At 39.4% G+C, this 21925-nt stretch overlaps 1 protein-coding gene across 1 annotated transcript; it reads left to right on the top strand.

The window, feature by feature from the left end:
• The first annotated feature begins 14466 nt into the window (after positions 1-14466).
• LOC143852410 (uncharacterized) lies at positions 14467-17614 on the top strand. The gene is made up of 5 exons (XM_077361791.1): positions 14467-14687; positions 14859-15102; positions 15193-16635; positions 16723-17481; positions 17606-17614. The coding sequence occupies exons 1-5, from the start codon at positions 14467-14469 to the stop codon at positions 17612-17614; spliced, it is 2676 nt and encodes an 891-aa protein (XP_077217906.1).
• Positions 17615-21925: the final 4311 nt, after the last annotated feature.

Genomic DNA, 21925 nt, shown 5'->3' with positions numbered 1-21925 from the left:
CAAATCTACTAGCTTCGATAAAATGTTACCCAGAAAAAGAAGGTTTCACCTTTAAACTTGTATTACAAAATCAATGCCAAAACTATATGTGATCTGGAATAAGATGAAACCCTTTTTTTGCAGAAAAATCAAGAAGATGAAACCATCTTTTTTCATAGAGATGAAAAAAGAAAAAAAAAGAGATAGAGAGCAGGAGGTTACTGTGTGCAATGGAAAATCCTAAGCGAAAGAGATAGAAAATTAAATTTCACATAGAGAGTTAAAAATTCGAAAATAATGAAGTCACAAAAATCTGGAAGAAGAAGAACCCCTATTGAAAAGTCACAAAACATTTCATGAAAGAGATAGATGTAAGTGACGTTACTATGTCCAATGGAAAATCCGAAGAGAAAGAGATAGAAAATTTAATTTCATATAGAGAGTTAAAAATTCGAAAATAATGAAGTCACAAAAATCTGGAAGAAGAAGAACCCCTATTTCACAGACAAAGGAAACCCAAACATTTGGAAGAAGAGCAAACCGTAACATTTCATGCATAAACTATATCAAATCTGGAAGATTCAAATAACATTTCACCCAGAAACTATATGAGATCTGGAATAAGATGATACCCTCTTTTTTCAGAAAAATCTAGAAGATGAAACACTATTTTTTCACGGAGATGAAAAAAGAAAAAAAAGAGATAGAGAGCAGGAGGAAGAAACGCACCTGTAGGGTTTGTCGGCGTGATGGGCTCCGATCGGAGAGAGGTCAGAGAGAGAACAGAGAGAGAGATTGGAGAGAGACAGAGACAGAGACAGAGAAAGAGTGCGTAGAAAGAGGGTTTGGGTTATTTTTTTCACCTAAAACACAGTGAGAGAGAGAGAGAGAACGTTAATTGGATTTTCTTTTTTTTTTAGGGTACGTCGAAGACGCACCCTCCGTAACGCCGCAACTTTTTTTTTCTTTAATGTTTTGGGCCCACCATTGCAGCCAATAAGAAGAGTTCTATCTCTTCAAGCCTACCTAAGCAAATGCGCTTCAAGCGTATAATCATTTTCCTCTCTCTCTTTCTCTCTCTTTATATATATATATATATATATATATATATATATATATGAGAAAACGGTTTCTACACACATGTGTAGATAAGTTTTCTACACACTAGCCAAACAACATATTGTTTGGTTGATCCAAACCATTAATTTGATTGGCCCTCACATAGATAGGGTGTCCATAAAAAATCAGCTCCATAGGATCATCTCAACCCTACGATTTGTGGAGGTAAAATGGACGTGTATAAACCTTCACAAATCTGTCCATTTTTGCCTCCACGGTTCGAAGGGTTAGGATGATCCTATGTGAAATAAACAAGAGGGGGGGGGGTGAATTGATTTTAACAATAATTTATACCTTTTTAAATTTAGGTATTGAATCTAATTTGATTTTTCTTTTCTTGATTAGATTTTGGTTAGTTCAACTAAGATCAAATAAAAAAGAAATACCAAACCAAAATAAGACTGAAAGTGCAAGACAAGGAAAGAACACACCGATGTATAGTGGTTCGGGCAAAGCCCTACTCCACTCTTTTTAAGATCGTCCTTAAGGATTTCCACTATGTGAGACCTCCACGATGCCCGGCTCCGAGGCGATTACACTCCCAAGGGGTATTAAATGAGGATGCCCTTGACACCTTTACAATGACTCTCCTTCTCCGCCGAGTTCTAAGCTCTACTCCTTAGGGTATTAAAGTAGGATGCCCTAGCCACCTTTACAAGAATAGAAGATGAAGATTTGCTTGGCTTCTCTTGAAAGCTTGATGCACAATGTAGTCCCTTTGAGTGCTCTTCACAATAGGTTGCAAATGAAAGGCCAAAATCCAAACTCAAATGATTTGCAAGTGCAAGGCAAGTTTGGTGGAGAAAACAAAAGCTTAAGCTTCAATGAGTTGCAAGTATTTTTGAATGCTTAAGATGGTTTTTCTAATTATCCAAGAGAGAAAGATAATCCTCTTGAATGAGTATTTATAGCACTTAAGAAGATATGACCGTTTGGGGGTGTATATATCAAAAAACCAATTTTTAATTGAAAAACCAACGGCTCTTTTCTAAGCTGTCACGATGTTCTCGGAGCTCCGAAAAATTCTCGAAGTTCTGAGACAAATTCTCGGAGTTCCGAGAGAACGGCCAGAAGAAGGAAAATTCTACTGGACCATTTCTCGGAGTTCCGAGAGAATGGCCAGAAGTTGTAAAATACTAATGGACCATTTCTCGGAGTTCCGAGAAGCCTAAAATCAGCATGACTTTTCTGTTTTTTTGTTGCTATTTGATTTTGGGCTTTTGGAACTCAATCCCTATGATAATTTGGAATGTTTATGAGGGTCCCAACATGTTGGTCCACCACATAACCATTCACTTAACCATTTAAGTTCTTAAGTGGTTTTGGAAACTATTTTGAAAACCTTGCCTTGACTTAGAAATCTAAAGAGAAAAAGATGTACAATGAAATCTAGGTAACCCTCAACTTCTCTTTAGCCTTGATTTTTAATTGGTCTTCCATTTTCTGTATGCTTGCTTGAGAGATAATGTGAGCTCCACTTAGCCCCTTTGACTCTTGTGTGGTACATCTTCAAGCATGACCATGTGGGGGTGTTGGTTCCTTCAATGATCAACCTATCTTAACACAACACTTCAAGGCAAATTGATTAGTATTCAAGAACATAATCAATTATGTTTAGAATCATCAAAACAAGATAGGAGAGTAGACCCTTGGGCTTACAATCTCCCCCTTTTTTATGATGACAAACAAAATTGATTATGAGGTGTGTGTGGAGTGACATAATAGGCATGTGAATGCAGGAACTCCCCCTCAATATATGCACAATGATAAACGATAACAATTAAAAGCATATAGTGCATATAGGCAAGTGAATAGATAATCAATTTCAAACTTCTCCCTCTTTTGTCATCGACGGAAAGGGCGAACTAAAATGTATAGCAATTAGGAGTGAATGAAGATTGAGTTAGGTGCTCCCCCTAAATCAATGCTTATGGTATAAAATATGTAGCCAAGAAATGCACATATACCTGTTCATGATCGAGATGTTGACATATTGTCAAATTGTTAGGTAGTTTAATTAAGGTGAAGGTACCTCTCCATCTTAGAGAACTAAGAAGGCTAAGAGTACCAATTGAGTGATTTTTAAGATTAATGTTTGACATCTCATTCATGCAGATACTACCAAACATGGATGATATATATATACTTTATAGATAAGCTGGTGAAAGGCACAAAGTATTTAGTTGGCAATTTATTTGACTTGATCCGCACTCCAAATGTTCAAGGCACTTCGGATATAACATATTCTATCATCACTAAGGGGTTTTGTAAAGATATCAGCTAATTGTTCTTCAGTGTTGATATATTTTAAGCAAATATTCCCTTTTTGTGAGTGATCTCTAATGAAGTGGTGCCTAATCTCAATATGTTTGGTTCTAGAGTGTTGTATGGGGTTCTTTGTCAAGTTTATAGCACTAATATTGTCACATTAAATGAGAATATTTTCTATTTTAATTCCATAGTCCATCAATGTGCTTTTCATCCATAGGACTTGTGCACAGCAAGCTCCAGCTGCCACATATTCTGCTTCTGTTGTGGATAGAGCTACTGAATTTTGTTTCTTGCTAAACCATGAAACAAGTGATTTGCCCAAGAATTGACAAGTTCCACTAGTGCTTTTCCTATCCACTCTACATCCAGCAAAGTCTGCATCTGAATATCCAATGAGAGTGAAGGCAGTAGATCTTTCATACCATAGTCCCAGACTTTGGGTTCCTCTTAAGTACTTGAAGATCTTCTTGACTGCAGATAGGTGAGACTCCTTTGGATCCGATTGAAATCGAGCACAGAGATAGACAGTAAATATAATGTCTGGTCTGCTGGCTGTCAAATAGAGTAGGCTACCTATCATACCCCTATACATCATTTAGTCCACAGATTTGCCAAATTCATCATTTTCTAACTTAGCAGTTGTACTCATGAGAATTCTTGATGTCTTACTGCTATCCATACCATACTTCTTTAATAACTCCTTTGTAAGCCCAATGGTTCCCACCTTGGCATTCCCATCTTATTTTGATGATTCCAATACACAAGTGATTTTATATCACTAATGTGTTTTTGTGTCTAAGTTGTAGATCTTAATTGTGCTAAGACAAGATTGCTTGGATTGAGGCCAAGAAGATCTCATTGGACCACATTATGAAGGCCAAAGAAATCGAAGATCCAAGACGAATGAAGACTTGAAGAATCGCATTGAAGATCGAAGTCAATTTAGATTGTATAAGATCCAATCTTAATTTAGATTTTAAAAGGCATAAATAAAGTAATCTCACACACCCCCAAAAATGTTTAAGAGACTGTCCTTGTGGTGTTCCAACAATGTGGAACCCTCATAACAATCCCAACTTGGTTGAGAGTTGGAAGCCCAAAGAAAAAGAATTGAAAATCTGCTGCTGATAGGCTTCTCGGAACTCCGAGAGAATTCTCGGAGCTCCGAGAGATTCCTCGGAGCTCCGAGAATTGGTCCAGTAGAAATTTTCCAACTTCTGTTTGTATTCCCGGAACTCCGAGATCAATTCTCAGAACTCCGAGAAAATTTCTCGGAACTCCGAGACCACTATAACGAGAAGAAATATATCCGTTGGTAACTTTGCCAGATTTACCACTATGCCCCTTAAACAGTCATATTTGGTTTTTCTATATATATGGGCATTCCAAACTTCCCAATCATTAATCCTAACACTCAAAAACTCTACTTGAACATCTTAAGAGTGAATCAAACTTGTTTATGCCTCTCATCTTCTAAGATTATAATTTGGATCATAGGCTCAATTTGTACATCTTCTACAAAGTGTGTAAACCCTTGTGAGGGATTTTTATTTCCTTCTTTCTTATTCAAGAAACTTGTATTGGGCGAGTGTTTGGAGAGGCAGAGCCCACTCTCCGTGGTGAAGATTGCCACCAAGGTTAAAGGCGGTCGGAATTGTAATCGGCATTGATCTTCGCTGAAGTTAAGAAGATCATATAGTGAAGCCATTGTAGACACCCCATTTTGACTAAGCCCTAAACCCTCCCGGCTCATACCAAATCCATCCGAATCTCAGCATTAGGGTCCCAAACTTCACCCTAGGCTGGATGAAGGTCTCTTCTAACTCCTTGCAGAATTTCATCGAGATCGGGACTCGTTTGCCCAGCAATCAGGCTGAGAGGGTGTGTGTAGTGTAAATAGGGGTGGCCCATTAGGTTTTTCATTTTTACCCTAAAAACCTTGTATTTTAGGAAAAATTCAAGTTATCCAAAGACCCCAAATACCCATGAATACATTTTCAGAAGCCTTAGGATCTCAGAATTGTCTCGGCAAAATTTCAGAAAAATCCACCAAAAAAATTAGAAAAAGACAAGTGGAGTTAGTGCAGTTATCAAGTGTGGGGAGGGTGCATTAGCCAGCTGGGGTCGCGCATGTGTGCGCTTATTAGATGGTAGTGTCGATATCACCACCCATTATTTCCTTATAAAAAGGAAAATCAAAATTCGTTTGAGAGGTGGATTTTCAGATCTAGGTTTCTTTTAAGAAAAAAATTAACAAATCAGAGAGAAAAGAGAGAGAGAGAGCAAGGTTAGGTTTTTTCTACGCTTTGATTGTCTTCTCCGGCAAGCTTTGCCGGATTCCGGTGGCATCTTCCAACGTCTTTTTCATCTCCTGCATCAACAAAAGCCTTCTCTTGATCAGCTCTTTCATCAGATCTATTTCTTTCCTCTATTCTTTCCGAACAATTGCAGAGAGGGAGAGATAGCTAGGGTTTCATCTCCTCCTTCTTCGGCAAGGCTCCGATCCTCTTCTCCGGTAAGTCCTTGCCGGATTCCGGTTAAGTTCCGACCAAACTTTATTCACAATAAGCTTTTCTCCTTCCTCCTCTGTTAGATCTGTGTTCTTTTGAACCTAATTCCTTCAAAATCCTAAATCCTCTGCAATTATTCTTCTCCGGTGAATCCACCGGCGGATTCAAGCTCCGGCTGATCTCCTCCCTAAATCTCTTATTCTCCGGAAAATCTCTGATAATCTTGTACTCATCTACCTCCTCTGTACATTTTAGATCTACATTTTTTATTTATTTATTAAATCCAGCCGTTGATCCCTAATTTTCCAAACCTTTTTTCTCCGGCAATACTCCGATTGACTCATCTCTCCTTATTTCTTTCTTCTTTTGCTAATTTCTTTGCTGCTACCTTCGTTCTTCGTTTGTTTTTTACTCAATCAAGCTTTCTTTAAGATCCAAAAGTTCAAGATCTGTTTTCCTTTAACCCTAGTTCAAAACTAAGGCCAAAGAAGCAAGATCTAATAGTTCTATTGTCGAGTGAACAATTAAGTTTCAGATCTACTGTTTAGTCTAAATTCGGGCATTTGTATTCAACTAGCAAGGGCTTTTGGAATTCAACAAGGTCTTTTGTTCTTCTAAAAAATCATTTTGAAGCAATCTCGGAAGAAAAAGTGAATCCCTAATTTTCATCATCGTTAAGAGAGCGAAGAAGAATACAATTCGAGGTAAGTCTTTATTTAATTATTCTTTTGATTAATTAAACTCTTTATTTTGTCCTAATTAATAGATTAGATTTGGAAATTCCAGAATATTTCAGTTCAATTTCATCTTTGATTCATTTTTTTTTTACTGATTGTTTGAATGATCGAGTTTGAATCTAAAATATGTATGCTGTGTTCGTTTTAAGCTCTTTTCTGGTTTGAATACGTGTATTTAGAATATAAGAGTGTAATTTTCTTTTGTTTTAAAGTATAAAATTTTCATTTTATCTTGAATGTTTGGGCTTAAATTTGAAATCTGCATGTAGTAGTTTATTTTGAGCTTTGTTTTAACTTGAGTGTTCATATTAGAGTCCTTTAGTATTATTTTGTCCTCAAATTTATTTTTATTAAAAAAGAAGCCTCCCTTGTGTGTCAAAATTTGTTTGTTGACTTAGCTGTAAACTGTTGATCTTTGAATTGAACTTCCCAGGGCCTGAATCATTGCTATGGGAAGAATACCCTTGATTTTCTTCATATCATAATTCTTGGTTATGGTAGCAGTGTATCTAAGAAATTTTTGTTTTAAGTACAGATTGTGTCCATTCATTCAAATGTGTTGTGGGAATAATTATAGCCCATTCATTACTGTCACAGTGCCTGATCGAGAAATTATATCGCTTCAGTCTTTTGCAATTCAAATTTAAAAGCATTTATCATTTGTTTCATGATAATATGCTGATCATTTGGTTCAAGTGTTGTTGTCACAGGATGCCCACACATTATTGTTTTATTTAGTCATGACTGGATAATTGTTTGAAATTAATCATTTTTGTTTTCCTGTTGAACGGCATGTTTAAGCTATGGTCATATTCTATGTCATTTGGTGTGTCATTTGAATGCGAAAAGTTGGGATGAGTTAAGATGATTGTATAGATAGAGCACAGAGAGCAAAGAAATAAACCAAATAAGAGTTCAATTTCATTTTAGATGTCACTAGAGCTCAAATTGATCGCATTTTTCATATTCAGTGCCATCATATTTTCGGTTGATTTTTTATTATTTCTCAGGTAATTGCTATCCTTCCTCTTTAATTCATGTTGAATTGAATGATCATTCCCCTACTATTGTCTTTTTTCATTTTAATTAAATTTTACTTGTGCATATGATTGGATCACAATAATGGTACAAGTTGGAATAGGTCAGTGGTAGTTAATGGAGGTAATGTGAGAACTTGAATGATTGAATTAGATTACCTTGTTTTTAAATGGGTCTTTGTTAAAAGGTATTGTGATCATTGAGATATGGTTGGGATGGTTTAGAAAAGGTCTCTATCCTCCTTACAGCAGCTGAAAATGAAATCAATATAACCATGATTAATAGTTGAACAGGCTCAACTTGTACAACTTACATCATTTTTAGGCTGAAGTGATTGTACATTTTTGTCATGCAAAAGAGGAATGTGATTAGTAGGGTACAGTTAATAAAACATGATAGAGTTAATGCCATGGCTTGAAAGAGAATGGACCATCTTCTATTTTCTATAAAAAAAAATGATGATGTTTGAACACATAATTACTTTCTTCTCTGCATTTGCTTGTTCTGTTTCTTATTGCCTGTGGTACAACTGCCCCATATCCATATCCATATTTTACATATTTTTATTTTTTTTAGGATAAATCATCAACTTACATAAAATTTTTTTAACCAACTCATGTGTGGTCCATGTCTAAACCGAGGCTAACACTTTGCCTAATAATATGTTGTCACACATTTAAATTGTCATAATCATCCATGCCTTATGTAAAATTGTTGTGCCTTGCTACAACATGGTCTGAAAATATTATTGTTTTGAATGCTACTTTGTTTGAGCATCTTGTCTACATTCATATCCTTTCATATAATCTTGGATTACATATTGCATATTTGGTGCACCTGAATATTCAGAAATTTGTTTCACATTTCACAACTGCTTTTATCATCTGGTGTATAAGTGTTTTCTATTTTCATCTGCTAATATAAAAGAGAATAGGGTTGAGAGATTGTGCAATTATCAATAGGATAAAAGAAATATGCTCGCATTATTCTATTCGCTTTAAAAGATTTTGATCTTACTTTTAGAATAAATAATAGGGCGATGAAGGCGATAGCCCAAGCCCACCTTTAGAGAGATTTATTGGATTATGATAATATCCTCTCGCCTCTTCTTTCCTCTTATTTAATTTTGAGTTAGATTCTGAAGATAAATGGATTGTTCAGGTGAGATTATATCAAAGTTCATTATACTCATTCATTTTTATTTAAATAAATTGTTAATAGGAAGAAGGAGATCAGATGACTACTCTATTCGATATTATCGACATGGGTACTGTCTGATCTCAAGGCGGGATTAGAAATATTATCATGTGTATATGATATCAGATGATTACTTTGGCATCATCTGATTTCATTGGAGTCCCCGTATTGGGGTTTGTGGTTGGTTTAGAAGTGTTTGATATTGCTTGTTTTTTACTTTATTAGGCTATCCAGCGGCTGGTCTGGACTAATTAATGATGTTTATCATTTTATGATTGCTTTAGATTGTGTATTGTTTTTTTTTTGAAAATTCTTCTTTGCTTAACACTTGATTTATTTTTAGAGTGAAATTTGCAATTATCTGGTAGTTTTTTCTTCTCTCTTTGATAGACTAACACAGTCTTTTAGATTTTTGTTAAATTCTTTAAATATTAGAATCCCCTCTCGTTGCATGGGCGATGAAGGCGCTAGCCCAAGCCCATCCTTAGGGGACTTGCTCAGTCCAAGTTGCATACCTCTCCTTTGTATATAGGAGACTTGCCTAGTCTCATTCTCTTACTAACCCTCCTCTTTGTGCGTCGTTTGGTTTTGGGAGAACACCCTACTCGGCTTGGCTTCATACCCCTATCCTATATGGGTATCTGGTTGCACATTTGTTGCACCCTAGGGCTAGGTAGCTGTCCGGCCCGGCTGGGTGTTTTACCTTTGCCAAATATGCACAAGGTCTCTTTTTCCTTGTTAGTATTTTCTCTATCCTACCTCTGTGTCTAAGAGACTTACCTAGTCTCATTTTCTTGCTAAACCTCCTCTTTGTGTATCATTTGGTTTTGGGAGAACACCCTACTCGGCTTGGCTTCATACCCCTATCCTATATGGGTATCTGGTTGCACATTTGTTGCACCCTAGGGCTAGGTAGCTGTCCGGCCCGGCTGGATGTTTTACCTTTGCTAAATATGCACAAGGTCTTCCCTTATTACTTGTGAGTTTTATCTCAGCTTGATAGTCTCACTAGCACCCTTCTTTATCTCTTTTTCTTTTAGGAGACAGGCTTTGTCTCATTAGCACCTCCTTTTTAAGAATCCTATTTTCAGAGTCAGTCCTTAGCCTAGGAGTCTGTCCTTAGCTAGAGAGTCTGTTTTTTTCTTTCAGGAGTCAGTCCTATCATCATAGGGGTTAGGATTTTATCCAACCTCTCATCAAATCTTGTGTTTTTTCTATCCGCTCTTGTAAGGTATAGGATGCTGTCCAACCCTTACAGAGTTGTTATTCTGTTCATTTTCCCTCCGCAAAGCATAGGATGCTGTCCAACCTTTGCGGGATATCAGGAGTCTGTCTTCCCCTTATGATGATAGGATTTGTCTCCCTTGAGTCAAAAACACTTAAAAACATCAAAAACATCTAAAATACCAAAAATCTTCAAAACCTTGTTTTCAACAAGATCTTCCTCTAGAGTTAGGAGTTTGTCCTAGTTAAAGAGTTTTAGAGTTAGGAGTTTGTCTTTGATGTGTTGTGTGGTTTGTTTGTGTTTGTGTTAGAGTTAGGAGTGAGTCCTAGCTAGGAGTTTTTACGCCTCCGTCCGGTCAGTTGGCGATCCACATTGCCAATTGATGACTAGGTCTAAGATGCGATAGATCCTACTGTTTTTCTTAGGATATATAGCTTAGCTACACATAGATTATAGGAACCACCTGCATTAGCTTAGGGCTAACCTGCATTTAGTTAAGGCATATAGGGTGTCCTAAAATCTACAATCCATTGGAATTTAAATAATCACACAAGAAGCTTTAAGAACTAGTTCGGTCTTTTAGATCGAGTCTAGGATAGAGGGCTAGATGTCTTAGGCATCATAGCTTAGAATAGATGCGAAGAACTACGTTGCCTTGATTCTCGTGGAGGCGGGGATACGTAGGCTTCTTTGGATGAACATCAGATCATCTAAAAACTCGGGCCTAGGTATAGATTAGAGTCTTAGGGTTGTATAGTATCGAGTCATTTTTTTATGTCTTGCAATGTTTTCTTACTTTATTGCGCAGACCTTATACTTTTTTGGTATGTCGTGCATGTGTTTGTTCATCAGAACTTAGATACCCATTAGGCATGTCACTTATAACCTAGCTATGCTTATGTGACACATGTTTCTTTTATTTTATCTTGTGTGCCTTTGATTTCATCTCCGAGACATGCATGATTAGATAGACGTCTTCTCGGAGATATTCATTCCCATTCCATATGATTTTCGCCCAAAGCTCTTCAAAATTATTAAGTAAATGGCATAAGAGACCAGGTGTTTGCACTTGGGCGGATGAGGTGCTCTTTAGACCTTCCGAATTCGTAACCAGGCACGAACCTTATTTTATATCTCTGGTTATCCGTGGCAACAGAGCATAGTATGGGATCCAGGGCCCATTTGCCTTTTTCCTTGGATGGCGACTCTTCTTTGTTTAAGGTACGCCTCGAATCTGGGCTAGTCCCCGAATCGAGAGGTATCTCACCTTTGTATCGCCACTCATGCTGTGAGGGGCACTTCTTTCGAGAGTTCCTTGGTAGAGCTCTCCATTCACGTGGATGATCCTGAGACTGACTCGCGTGGGGGCACACGTCCTCCACCGCCGCCTCTCTCTCGGATCGGGGTCCACAGGCTGGCGACTCTGCTGGGGAAATTCTTGGAACATTGCCTAACTCTGTTAAAATGCCATTTGTTGCTAATTTTGAATAATTTTGAGCTAAAATCATTATAAATGGGAATTTAATCGCTTAGAATCCAGGGGCACCAGATAGGTGTTTAAAACAAGGGATTCACACATTGCACAGCATACATCATTTTGTTCTTTATTTTCTTTTATTGATTTTCTTATTATTGGCTCCACGGGATAGATATAATGCGTACCTCATGGGATATCACTATCCAGATGGTGCTGTTGTATCTATTACCAAGCTATGCGCCAGTGCTGCAGTCGTAAACACTCGGTGTACTTGTGTTTACAGCAGCCAGTGAGCAATGAAGCATACTGTATATAACACTCGGTGTACTTGTGTTATATACTTAAAGTATGGATCATATGCATAGTACCTGATAGAGTCCGGAGCTCTACTTTCATTTTACATATATTATGTACATGGATATATTTGTTGATTTAGTAAAACCCAATTAGGATATGCATGTGCATATATATATATTACATTCATATAAGGACGAACATGTGTTGCTTACACATGTTGGAGCTTAGATTTAGGAGCCATGTCCTATCCATACATTATTGCAGTTCACCTTATGTGGCTACAGACGCAGTCCTAATACACTCACATGTCTGTCTTGAGTCAAGCTTCTTGACTCTATGGGATCATCTTTTAGGGCTGGTGCCCCTGGTTAGGATATATATGTATATATCTATATTTTGATTATCAGATTAGAGCCTACTCATTAGTGAGGCTTCCTTATCTAATCAAATTAGTCATATCAGTCTGTTCTTCGGATCTAGACCCGACCAGTGGCTTTTACTTGCCCTCTCATGGTCGTGGCCTATCTTTTGCTCTGGTCATGAAGATTTTGTCCATATATCTTTTGATTATAAGATTAGGACCTACTTTCTAGTAGAGATTCCTAGCTTGAATCAATCAGTCGTGTATATTCATCTCTCAGATCTAAGCCTAGCTAGTGGCTTCTACCTGTCACACTCATAGCTATGGTTTATTCCTTGACCTAATGATGATAAGTATTACCTGTTTTCATCCTTTAAATTCAAGCCTCATTTATCCATTCTTTTGTTGTATTACTCAGATTATTGTTCGTCCTGTCTTAGATATGGTTGATAGCCTGTCTGCTGTCTCTATGACCATAGTCTATCATTATTGATCTTCTTGATCGTACATTTTTGTCGTCCACCTTTCAGATTTAGATCCGGTCTATGATCTACTTTTGTCATTTTATGACCGTGGTCTCTTCCCTGAGTTTCTGATCATCTTTGATCATCAATGGAACATTTGATGTCGCCAATTGTATCCTTCTTGTGATTATTGGTTAAGTCCATCTTTATTCTTTGTTTATTCCAAGTTATTCTCCATTCCCTAATTATCCCATCCTATTCTTTGTGTTTAGGTTAAATCATGGCGAATAATTTGTTGAAAGGCTGGATAAGCGAGACTATTGGGGCTCTTCCGCTAGAATCCTCGGATAGGAGTATGGCTGATCGGTTCATCTGTGCCTTCAGTCATTTGAGTGTTTCCGATATAAATTGGAAGTTTCTCCAAGCAGCCGCTAGATCCTGGGATCCTAATCTTCATGTTTTTCGATTTGGATCATTCGAGCTTTGTCCTATATTCGAAGATTGGTGTGCTTTATTAGAGCTCCCAACAGATGGACTTTGGATACAATCTTCGAACATAGATTCCTCTCATTCCATTTTTTGCAAGCTATTCAAAAATCAAACCGTTGATGCACTTTCATGCTTAACAGATACGTGTGTGCAAGTTCAAAAACTCATCACCCTTTTTTCTGAAAACGTCGATCCTACTAGCTCTCGTTTTCAGAGTTGTCGACGCAATGCTTTGATTTTTAGTGTCTTTGCGCGATATGTCATTCGGAAAAACCCTCGTGTTGCTCCGTTAACTTTGTTAACTGTGGTAGACCAAATTAACAAAGGGAGGAATCCCATTCCTACCATGTTAGCAGAGACCTTTTTGGGACTAGATCTTATTGCTTCCCAAAATATCAAAGACAATTTCTGTGGGTGTGTGAAGTTGTTGTATGTCTGGCTTAGTGAAAAATTTCAAATTCTTCAGCGACAAAAACAAAATCCGTATACCCTGAAAAATTTCCATACATGGAAACCAATAGCCAACCAACCTCAGTCCATTGATGAATGGCACAATTGGTTACAACATGTAGAGGAGAGCCAGTTTCGCTGGGTAAGTCATTCATGTTTTCATGTTTTTACTAGCACTTACCCACATTCATTTGTTTACCTCATGGGTATCGAGAAATCTTCTTTTTATGCACCCATACGAATTCTCCATCAGATTACGGGAATTCCATGTCCTCCCGGAATCATAGTCCCTCCTCTTTGTGAAGATCTTACTCCTGATCTCGTCCGATCCATTGTGGCTGCTTGGGGAAACAAAAATATAGAAAGGAGGTTAGGTTTATCTCGCAAATTCCGACGTGAAGAAATATCGGAAGAGCCCGCAAGCCGGCGAGCTCGGATTGAGGAACCTTGAAGATCCATATCATGTTTTGTTATTCTGATTTCTGCATTTCCCAGTTTTGTTAGTCTGCTTATCCAGTTGTGATCAGAGATTAGTATTTCCATCTATTGTAATAGCAATTTGATTTTTATTAATGAAAATGTGTTTCTGTTTCTCTTATCCCTGTTTGATCAGAATCGTTTATCTTGATTATCAAAATTTTAATCTAGTGTTTATATTTCCATAACAGGATTCTTGATTGAGCAACCATTGCTCCTAAGAAAATCCTCGTTTCAAAATCAACCTGGTCCCGTCAGTCCGCTGATTCCAGGCTGAGTCGATTTTCTTCCTCACCAATTTCTTTTACTTCCCCTGCATTACCTTTCTCTAATCTTCAGGAAATTCCTTCACCCATCCAATTTACACCTGAACCCATGGCGGAAAATGGAAATAATGCCCTTGACACCAATGAGATGATGAAAATTATCCTGGCACAATTGGGCACCATCAATGAAGAGATTGCTCGTTTGAAAACTGATAGAAGTTCTACTTCTAAAGAGCATGTAGCTCAGCACCCTTCTGTTTTACCTCCTCCACCTCCTGCAATGGCCAGGCCTGCGGTTTTGAATGTTGAGGATGATATCGAGGATGAGCAGTATACAGAACATAATTGTCTCCCTCATCTGGAGAGAGACAATGAGGGCAGAGCGATGGCAGACAGAATAGACAAGCTGACTAAAGAGATGGAAAACATAAAATTCCAGGGCCCGAAAAAGTTGAACATGGCCGATTTTATGATATATCCAGGAGTCACACTGCCTCCTAGATTCAAAGTGCCAGATATGGATAAGTATGATGGGACAGGTTGTCCTAGAAGCCATTTAATGTCTGTCATTCCGCTTCTTCAGCAGCATGGCTTGTCTCCGGAGCAGGTTGCTCTTTTATTTCCTCGATCACTTGTTGGAACCGCCAAGAAGTGGTTTTTGAGTCTAAAGACCGAAGAAATCAGAACTCTAGAAGACATCGCCAATAGGTTCGTCGAGCAGTTCTCAATGGAGGAGGGGATTGACGTAACCAAAAGAGATCTGAAAGCTTTGAAGCAGGGCCACAATGAAACCTTCACTTCCTTCATCCGCAGATGGAGAAGGAAAGCCGTGCAGATGACTCATCGTCTGCCAGATGAGGAGCAAATCAAAATTGTTGTGAAGAATCTGTCTCCACAATACTATCACCACATGGCCATCCAGTACTTTCTTGATTTCAATCATCTCATTAAGACGGGAACCCAAATAGAAGATGCACTGTCTAAGGGTTTGAGATCGAGAGTTCCTTCTGATTCAAGAGAAGGAAAAAGACCTATAGTTGCACCTAAAGAGGTTCACAATATGAATACTGCCCCGCCAGCACGGAGAGTAAATTTTGGCGAAGGTCGCCCAGAGAGGAAAGAGCCAAGACGATTTGATCATTTGCCGTATTCCTTGTCAGTAGCATTGAAGAAGCTGTTGAGAGACAAGAAGATTGAGCTGTTAGAGCCTAGGGAAGCTCCGAATCCTCTCCCGAGGTATTGGAGGAAGGATTACTACTGCGAATATCATCAGGGTGTCGGACATCTGACTGATAGATGTATGGCCTTAAAGCATAAGATCCAAGATATGATTGAGGCAAAGAAAATTTCTGTTGAAACTCCTAATGTCACTCGCAATCCTTTGCCGACACATGCAACCCCTCCACCAAATGTTTATGCAATCCTTACAGAGGAAGTTGTTTTAGACTACTCCCGTATTTGCTCAGTAATCTCCGAGGAGCCGTACGTGCTGAGATGGGAAGAGGGAGACAGTGATACAGAAAATGAGAAGCCTTATGTATTGTCTGCTCGGGCTGAGGGATTTGCAGAACCAGCTGAATGTTCATATGTCCTCAGACATGAAGAAGAGAACAACGAAAGAATCCCCTATGTTTTAAGGCTAGAAGATGAAGATTTATCACTGCTGGATGATCAATGTGATGAGCTCCGCCATGTCACACGTGGTGGACGAGTCTTCAAACCAGCTGAGCTCAGAGTCGAAAATCCCGCTGAGGTTGCAAGAGGGGTTGACCATCAGAAGCAAAAGCAGAAACTTGTTGAAGAGGAAGATAATAACTTGCTGAATCAGCTTAAGAAAACCCAAGCTAATGTTTCAATTTGGGGTTTACTGATGGCGTCGCCGAAGCACAGACAGGTTGTGCTCCATGAGCTGAATTCATCCCAAGTATCAGTTGAGATTACTCCTGATGAACTGGTCAGTTTAGTGGCCGTAACGAGAGTTTCACAGGATTTGTCTTTTACTGATGAGGACCTGCCTCCAGAAGGAAGAGACCATGTTCGCCCTCTTCGAATAACCATAATCTGCAATAAAAAGAGAGTGCCGGAAGTCTTGATTGACAATGGGTCAGCTTTGAACGTTTGCCCGTTGAGTACTGCCACTACCCTGGGGTTTGGACCAGAAGATTTCATACCATCTGAGCAGGGTATACTAGCATATGACGGTACTAGAAGAGGCGTGATTGGGACTCTAGCGACAGAAGTCGAGATTGGGGGAGAGACTTTTGAAGTCGAATTCCAAGTGCTTGACATCAAAACCTCTTTCTTTCTTCTCCTGGGCCGACCTTGGCTGCATAAGGTCGGAGTTATTCCTTCAACGTTACATCAGAAATTAAGATTCATCTGGAATAACAGAGTAATCACAGTGCGAGGAGATCCAGAACCTGAAGTCGGGCAGATAACCGCTGAATCAGTTGATGAGAATGTCAAAGATGTTAGCTTGACAGGATTCTCCCTAGAGGTCTCTACTATAACTATGGCGGAAGCCATGAAAGAGGGAATCATGTTTTTATCAAGTACCAACGTCAGTGTCGCAAGGATGATGCGACGATTTGGTTATGTTCCGGGAGCTGGCCTGGGAAGAAACCTGCAAGGCCTGACTGAATGGCCATTAATGAAAGCAATAAATGGATTATTCGGGTTAGGGTATCAGCCTACTCGAAAGGAAGTCCAAGAAATGAAGGCTTACATGTTGAGATGGGCTACATGCCGCCGCCGGGGTGTTGAGTTTCCAATGGGACCGTTCAGCATGGTCATGAATGGTAGATTCAGAAGGGAAGGGGCTGATTGTCCGTTTTATGGTTTTTCTGAGCCTTGGTATGATGAGACTGGGAAGAAGCTGCCAGGTCTAGAGATTTTCTTTACCGATGAATTGCCGAAGAACTTTTTCTTTGAGCAGATTGCAGAGACAGCTGAATCAGAAAAGCAAGACTCGGATTGGGTTGAAAATTTTGAATCAGAATCCCTAGACTCTTTGTTTCAGGTTGAGGCATCGGTTGTGGCAATGATTGGAAGGGACACACCCTTCATAAACCCAAGAAGCTCCATTACCCCAGCTGAGGGACCTTTGGATAACTGGACCTCACAGGTTATACCCCAAGTATTCTTTCAGTATAGTCCGGTCCTTTCAAAAGAGTCAGTCGTTTCAAAATTTGTGTCAGTTCCTGAGTCCGTCCCAGAGTCTGTCATTTCTAACTTTTCTTTTGATGCAGGTACTATAGAAGTCGGGTCTACTTCTGAAGTGGGTGACGAGTCTATTCTTGGTGGCGTCGAGTCCGAATTTGAGGACGTCCTCGTTGATTCTTTGTCTGTACATGTTTCCCATTGTGTCGATACTGATGTCGACTTATTTTTTCATTCTGTTTCAGAGTCTGTAAAGCCTGCTGTGGGTTATTTTACTGATGTAATCATTGATTCTAATGAAATAAAAGACTCCTTTGCTTACATTCCTGTACTTGTCTCTTCTACTGATTCTGCTTCTAAACCTGATCAAATAACTAATAATAAGAATCAAGACTCCCCATCCAATGAGGTAGCCGACGAAACTCCCCTTGAAATCAAATATATGATTCAACAAGAAGAGAATCGACGAGCTAAACCACTTGAAGAGGAAATTGAAACTGTAAATATAGGTGATGAAACCTTAATTCGGGAGATACGGATTGGCAAAATTTTATCTCCTGAGGAGCGTGAAGAATTAATCACCTTGCTAAAAGAGTTTAAGGAGGTTTTTGCTTGGTCTTACGATGACATGCCGGGATTGAGCGAGGACATTGTCCAACACAAATTACCTCTAATCCCGGGCATCAAGCCTAAGAAGCAAAAACTCCGGAAGCTTAAAACAGAATGGGAGTTGAAAGTTCATGACGAGGTTAAGAAACTACTCGAAGTGAAATTCATCGAAGTAGTTGAATACCCTGAATGGCTTGCAAATATTGTACCGGTGCCCAAGAAAGATGGAAAAGTCAGGATGTGTGTCGATTTCAGAGATTTGAACAAGGCAAGTCCGAAAGATGATTTTCCGCTTCCGAACATTGATCTCTTGGTTGACAATACCGCTGGACATGCACTCTTATCCTTTATGGATGGATTCTCAGGGTATAACCAAATCAAAATGGCGCCTGAGGATATGATGAAGACGGCATTTATTACTCAATGGGGGACATATTGCTACAGAGTGATGCCGTTCGGTCTCAAGAATGCTGGTGCCACCTATCAGAGGGCTGCGACTACTCTTCTTCATGACATGATTCATAAGGAGGTCGAGGTCTATGTAGATGACATGATTGTCAAAGGCAAGACTCGGCCAGAGCATACAGTCGCTTTGAGAAAGTTCTTTGAGCGAATCCGAAAGTTTCAACTTCGCTTGAACCCAAATAAATGTGTATTTGGGGTCACGTCAGGAAAGTTGCTTGGATTCATGGTCAGTGAAAGGGGAATCGAAGTGGACCCTTAGAAGATCAAGGCAATCCAAGAAATGCAACCACCAAAAACAGAAAAGCAGATTCGTGGATTTCTTGGTAAAGTGCAATACTTGAGGAGATTCATATCTCATTTAACTATGACGTGTGAACCCATCTTCAAATTATTGAAAAAGAATTCTTCCAAGAAATGGAATGAAGAATGTCAGGAAGCGTTTGAAAAGGTCAAGCAGTGTTTGTCTATGCCTCCTGTCTTATCCCCAGTCATTCCTGGTCAACCGTTGTTGATGTATCTGTCCATCACGGATACAGCAATGGGTTGTATGCTTGCTCAGCAGGATACAAGGTCTAAGAAAGAAAAGCCCATTTACTACATTAGCAAGAAAATGCTAGAGTATGAAATCAAATACACTGTCTTGGAAAAGACGTGTTTAGCATTGGTTTGGGCGACTCAAAGGCTTAGACATTACCTTTTGTCGAATAAAATATTTCTACTCTCACGAATGGATCCGTTGAAATATTTATTCGAAAAACCCGCTCTTACCGGAAGAACAGCTAGATGGTTGTTATTATTGTCTGAGTTTGACATCACTTATGTCACTCAGAAATCAATTAAGGGACGGGTCATCGCTGAGCAGCTGGCTGATGCTCCTGTTGAAGAGAATGCTTTTCTGAAGGCTGATTTTCCTGATGAGGAGATTATGGACATTGAAGAAGAGATTCCGAGTTCCAAATGGCTTATGTACTTTGACGGAGCTGTCAATAATCATGGTCAAGGAATAGGGGCTGTTTTGGTATCTCCAAAGAAGGAGTACATTCCATTATCCATCAAGTTGCAATTTGAGTGCACCAATAACATGGCAGAATATGAAGCATGCATCGCAGGACTTGAGGCAGCTTTAGCTTTGCGAATTCAAGACATCGATGTATTTGGAGATTCAATCCTGATCATTTGTCAAATAAATGGGGATTGGAAGACAAAAGAGGCGAGGTTGATCTCGTATCATACTTATCTGGCATCTCTGGTTAGTAAGTTCAGGAATGTCACTTTTACCCATCTGTCAAGGACAAGAAATCACTTTGCTGATGCTCTGGCTACTCTGGCATCAATGTTGGACATTTCTGCTACAATGGAGGTTCAACCTTTAGCTGTAAGATTGCAATGGGCTCCAGCACATGTGAATGCCATAGAAATATCTGCCAGGTGTCCAGATGGTAAACCATGGTATACAGATATCAGAAATTTCATTTCAGGCAAGGGGCATCCGCCTGAAGCTTCCAGCAAAGAGAGGAAGACTCTTCAGAAGTTCGCTGCCAACTTCATCATTTGTGGTGAAGAGTTGTACAGAAGGTCATTTGACGGTATTCAGCTTCTGTGTGTTGATGAAGATCAGGCTGCAGAGCTCATAGAGCAAACACATGAAGGTGTTTGTGGTCCTCACATGAATGGTAAGATGCTATCAAGGAAAATCCTTAGACTTGGTTTCTATTGGCCCTCAATGGAGACAGATTGTTTCGCATTCGTGAAGAAATGTCATAAATGCCAAGTCTATGCGAATCTTATTCATGTGCCTCCGTCAGAGCTGCATTCTATGACCTCGCCATGGCCATTCTCAGTATGGGGAATTGATATCATTGGCAAAGTCTATCCCAAATCGTCAAGTGGACACGAGTACATCTTGGTGGCCATTGATTATTTCACAAAGTGGATAGAAGCTGCTTCATATGCTTCCATAACTTCCAATACAGTTGCGAAGTTCATCCGTGCAAACATCATTTGCAGATATGGAGTACCTCATGAGTTGATTTCTGACAATGGATCTCATTTCAAGAAAGAAGTAGTGCACCTGTGCGAAGAGTTTAAAATCAAGCATCATAAGTCATCTCCTTACAGACCGCAGACGAACGGGGCTGTAGAAGCAGCGAATAAGAACATCAAGGTCATAATCAGTAAGATGACCGAGACTTATAAGGACTGGTCAAACAAGCTTCCTTTTGCTTTATGGGCTTACAGGACATCGATCAGATCCTCTACAGGTGTAACTCCGTACTCTCTGGTGTATGGAATGGAAGCAGTCCTCCCTGTTGAAATGAGAATCCCGTCTCTAAGAGTTATGATGGAAGCGAATCTGCCAGAGTCTGAGTGGGCCAAAGCCAGACATCAGGAATTGCAGATGATTGATGAAAAGAGGTTGAGAGCCTTGTATCACATCCAAGGGTATCAGAGAAGAATTGAAAGAGCCTTTAACAAGAAAGTCAAGGTCCGAGACCTGAAACCAGGAGATCTCGTCTTGAAGTCTTACAGGGCACCGGTGTTTGATCCCAGAGGGAAGTTCAGGCCAAATTGGTCTGGTCCTTACATTGTTGATGAAGTCCTGCCTGGAAAAGCCGTGAGACTCCTCAATGAAAATGGAGAAAAATTAACAGAACCTACAAACCTGGACCAACTAAAAAAGTACTATGCTTAAATACACCAGGAGGCCGTCTTTGATCGATCAGAGCTTAAAAGCCAATTACCTCAAAGTCAAAAATCCTTTGCAAACACTTTTGAGCCTATAAACGAAAACATTCTTGCTTTGATAAACTCAAACCAGGGGCATCTTTTATGACTTGCGTCATAAAAGATATTGAGCCTGAACTACGCGGACCTGATTTCCATTTCTTTGGGGATACGTAGGCAGTCTGGAAGGCCAGATTCGGTCAAATACATGAAAACTTATCAAATGTTAACCTGTTTGAACCCAAGCCTACCTAAAAGTCCTTCTGGTGTACTTAGGCCCAGGTTTGTAGAGAAACAGAAAGAAAATAAAAAATAATGGAGTCTTAGACCCGCTAGACTGAAAACCCGCAAGGGCGGTCTAGGCAAAAGTTAGGGTTATTCGCCCGCTAAGCTGAAAACCTGAAAGGGCGGCTTAGGCAAAAATTAAGGCATGCGGTCCGCCAAATCGAAAACCTGAAAAGGTAATTTGGTCATGGCAGTGACTTCATAAAGGACAGAACCTCTGAAAGCCAGCAAGACTTTCATTTCTTCGGCGGCACTACTTCAAAGTCTGAGTAAGCACCGACGAAAATCCTTCTGACACTCTCAAGGCTAAGGGGGTTAAGACTAAG

The sequence above is a fragment of the Tasmannia lanceolata genome, unplaced genomic scaffold (genome assembly GCF_043159265.1).
Source record: "Tasmannia lanceolata isolate RefF3 unplaced genomic scaffold, GAP_Taslan_0.1 ptg000019l, whole genome shotgun sequence".
In the NCBI taxonomy this organism is placed as follows: Eukaryota; Viridiplantae; Streptophyta; class Magnoliopsida; order Canellales; family Winteraceae; genus Tasmannia; species Tasmannia lanceolata.
This window is presented reverse-complemented; position numbering and strand designations above follow the sequence as displayed.

What these genes read in the sequence shown, in the direction of transcription:
- LOC143852410 (XM_077361791.1), top strand. Translation starts at nt 14,467, where the DNA reads ATGGCGGAAAATGGAAATAATGCCCTTGACACCAATGAGATGATGAAA. An exon ending in GATGATATCGAGGATGAGCA is followed by an intron (nt 14,688 to 14,858) that starts GTATACAGAACA and finishes ACTGCCTCCTAG; the next exon opens with ATTCAAAGTGCCAGATATGG. An exon ending in CAATGGAGGAGGGGATTGAC is followed by an intron (nt 15,103 to 15,192) that starts GTAACCAAAAGA and finishes AAAGCCGTGCAG; the next exon opens with ATGACTCATCGTCTGCCAGA.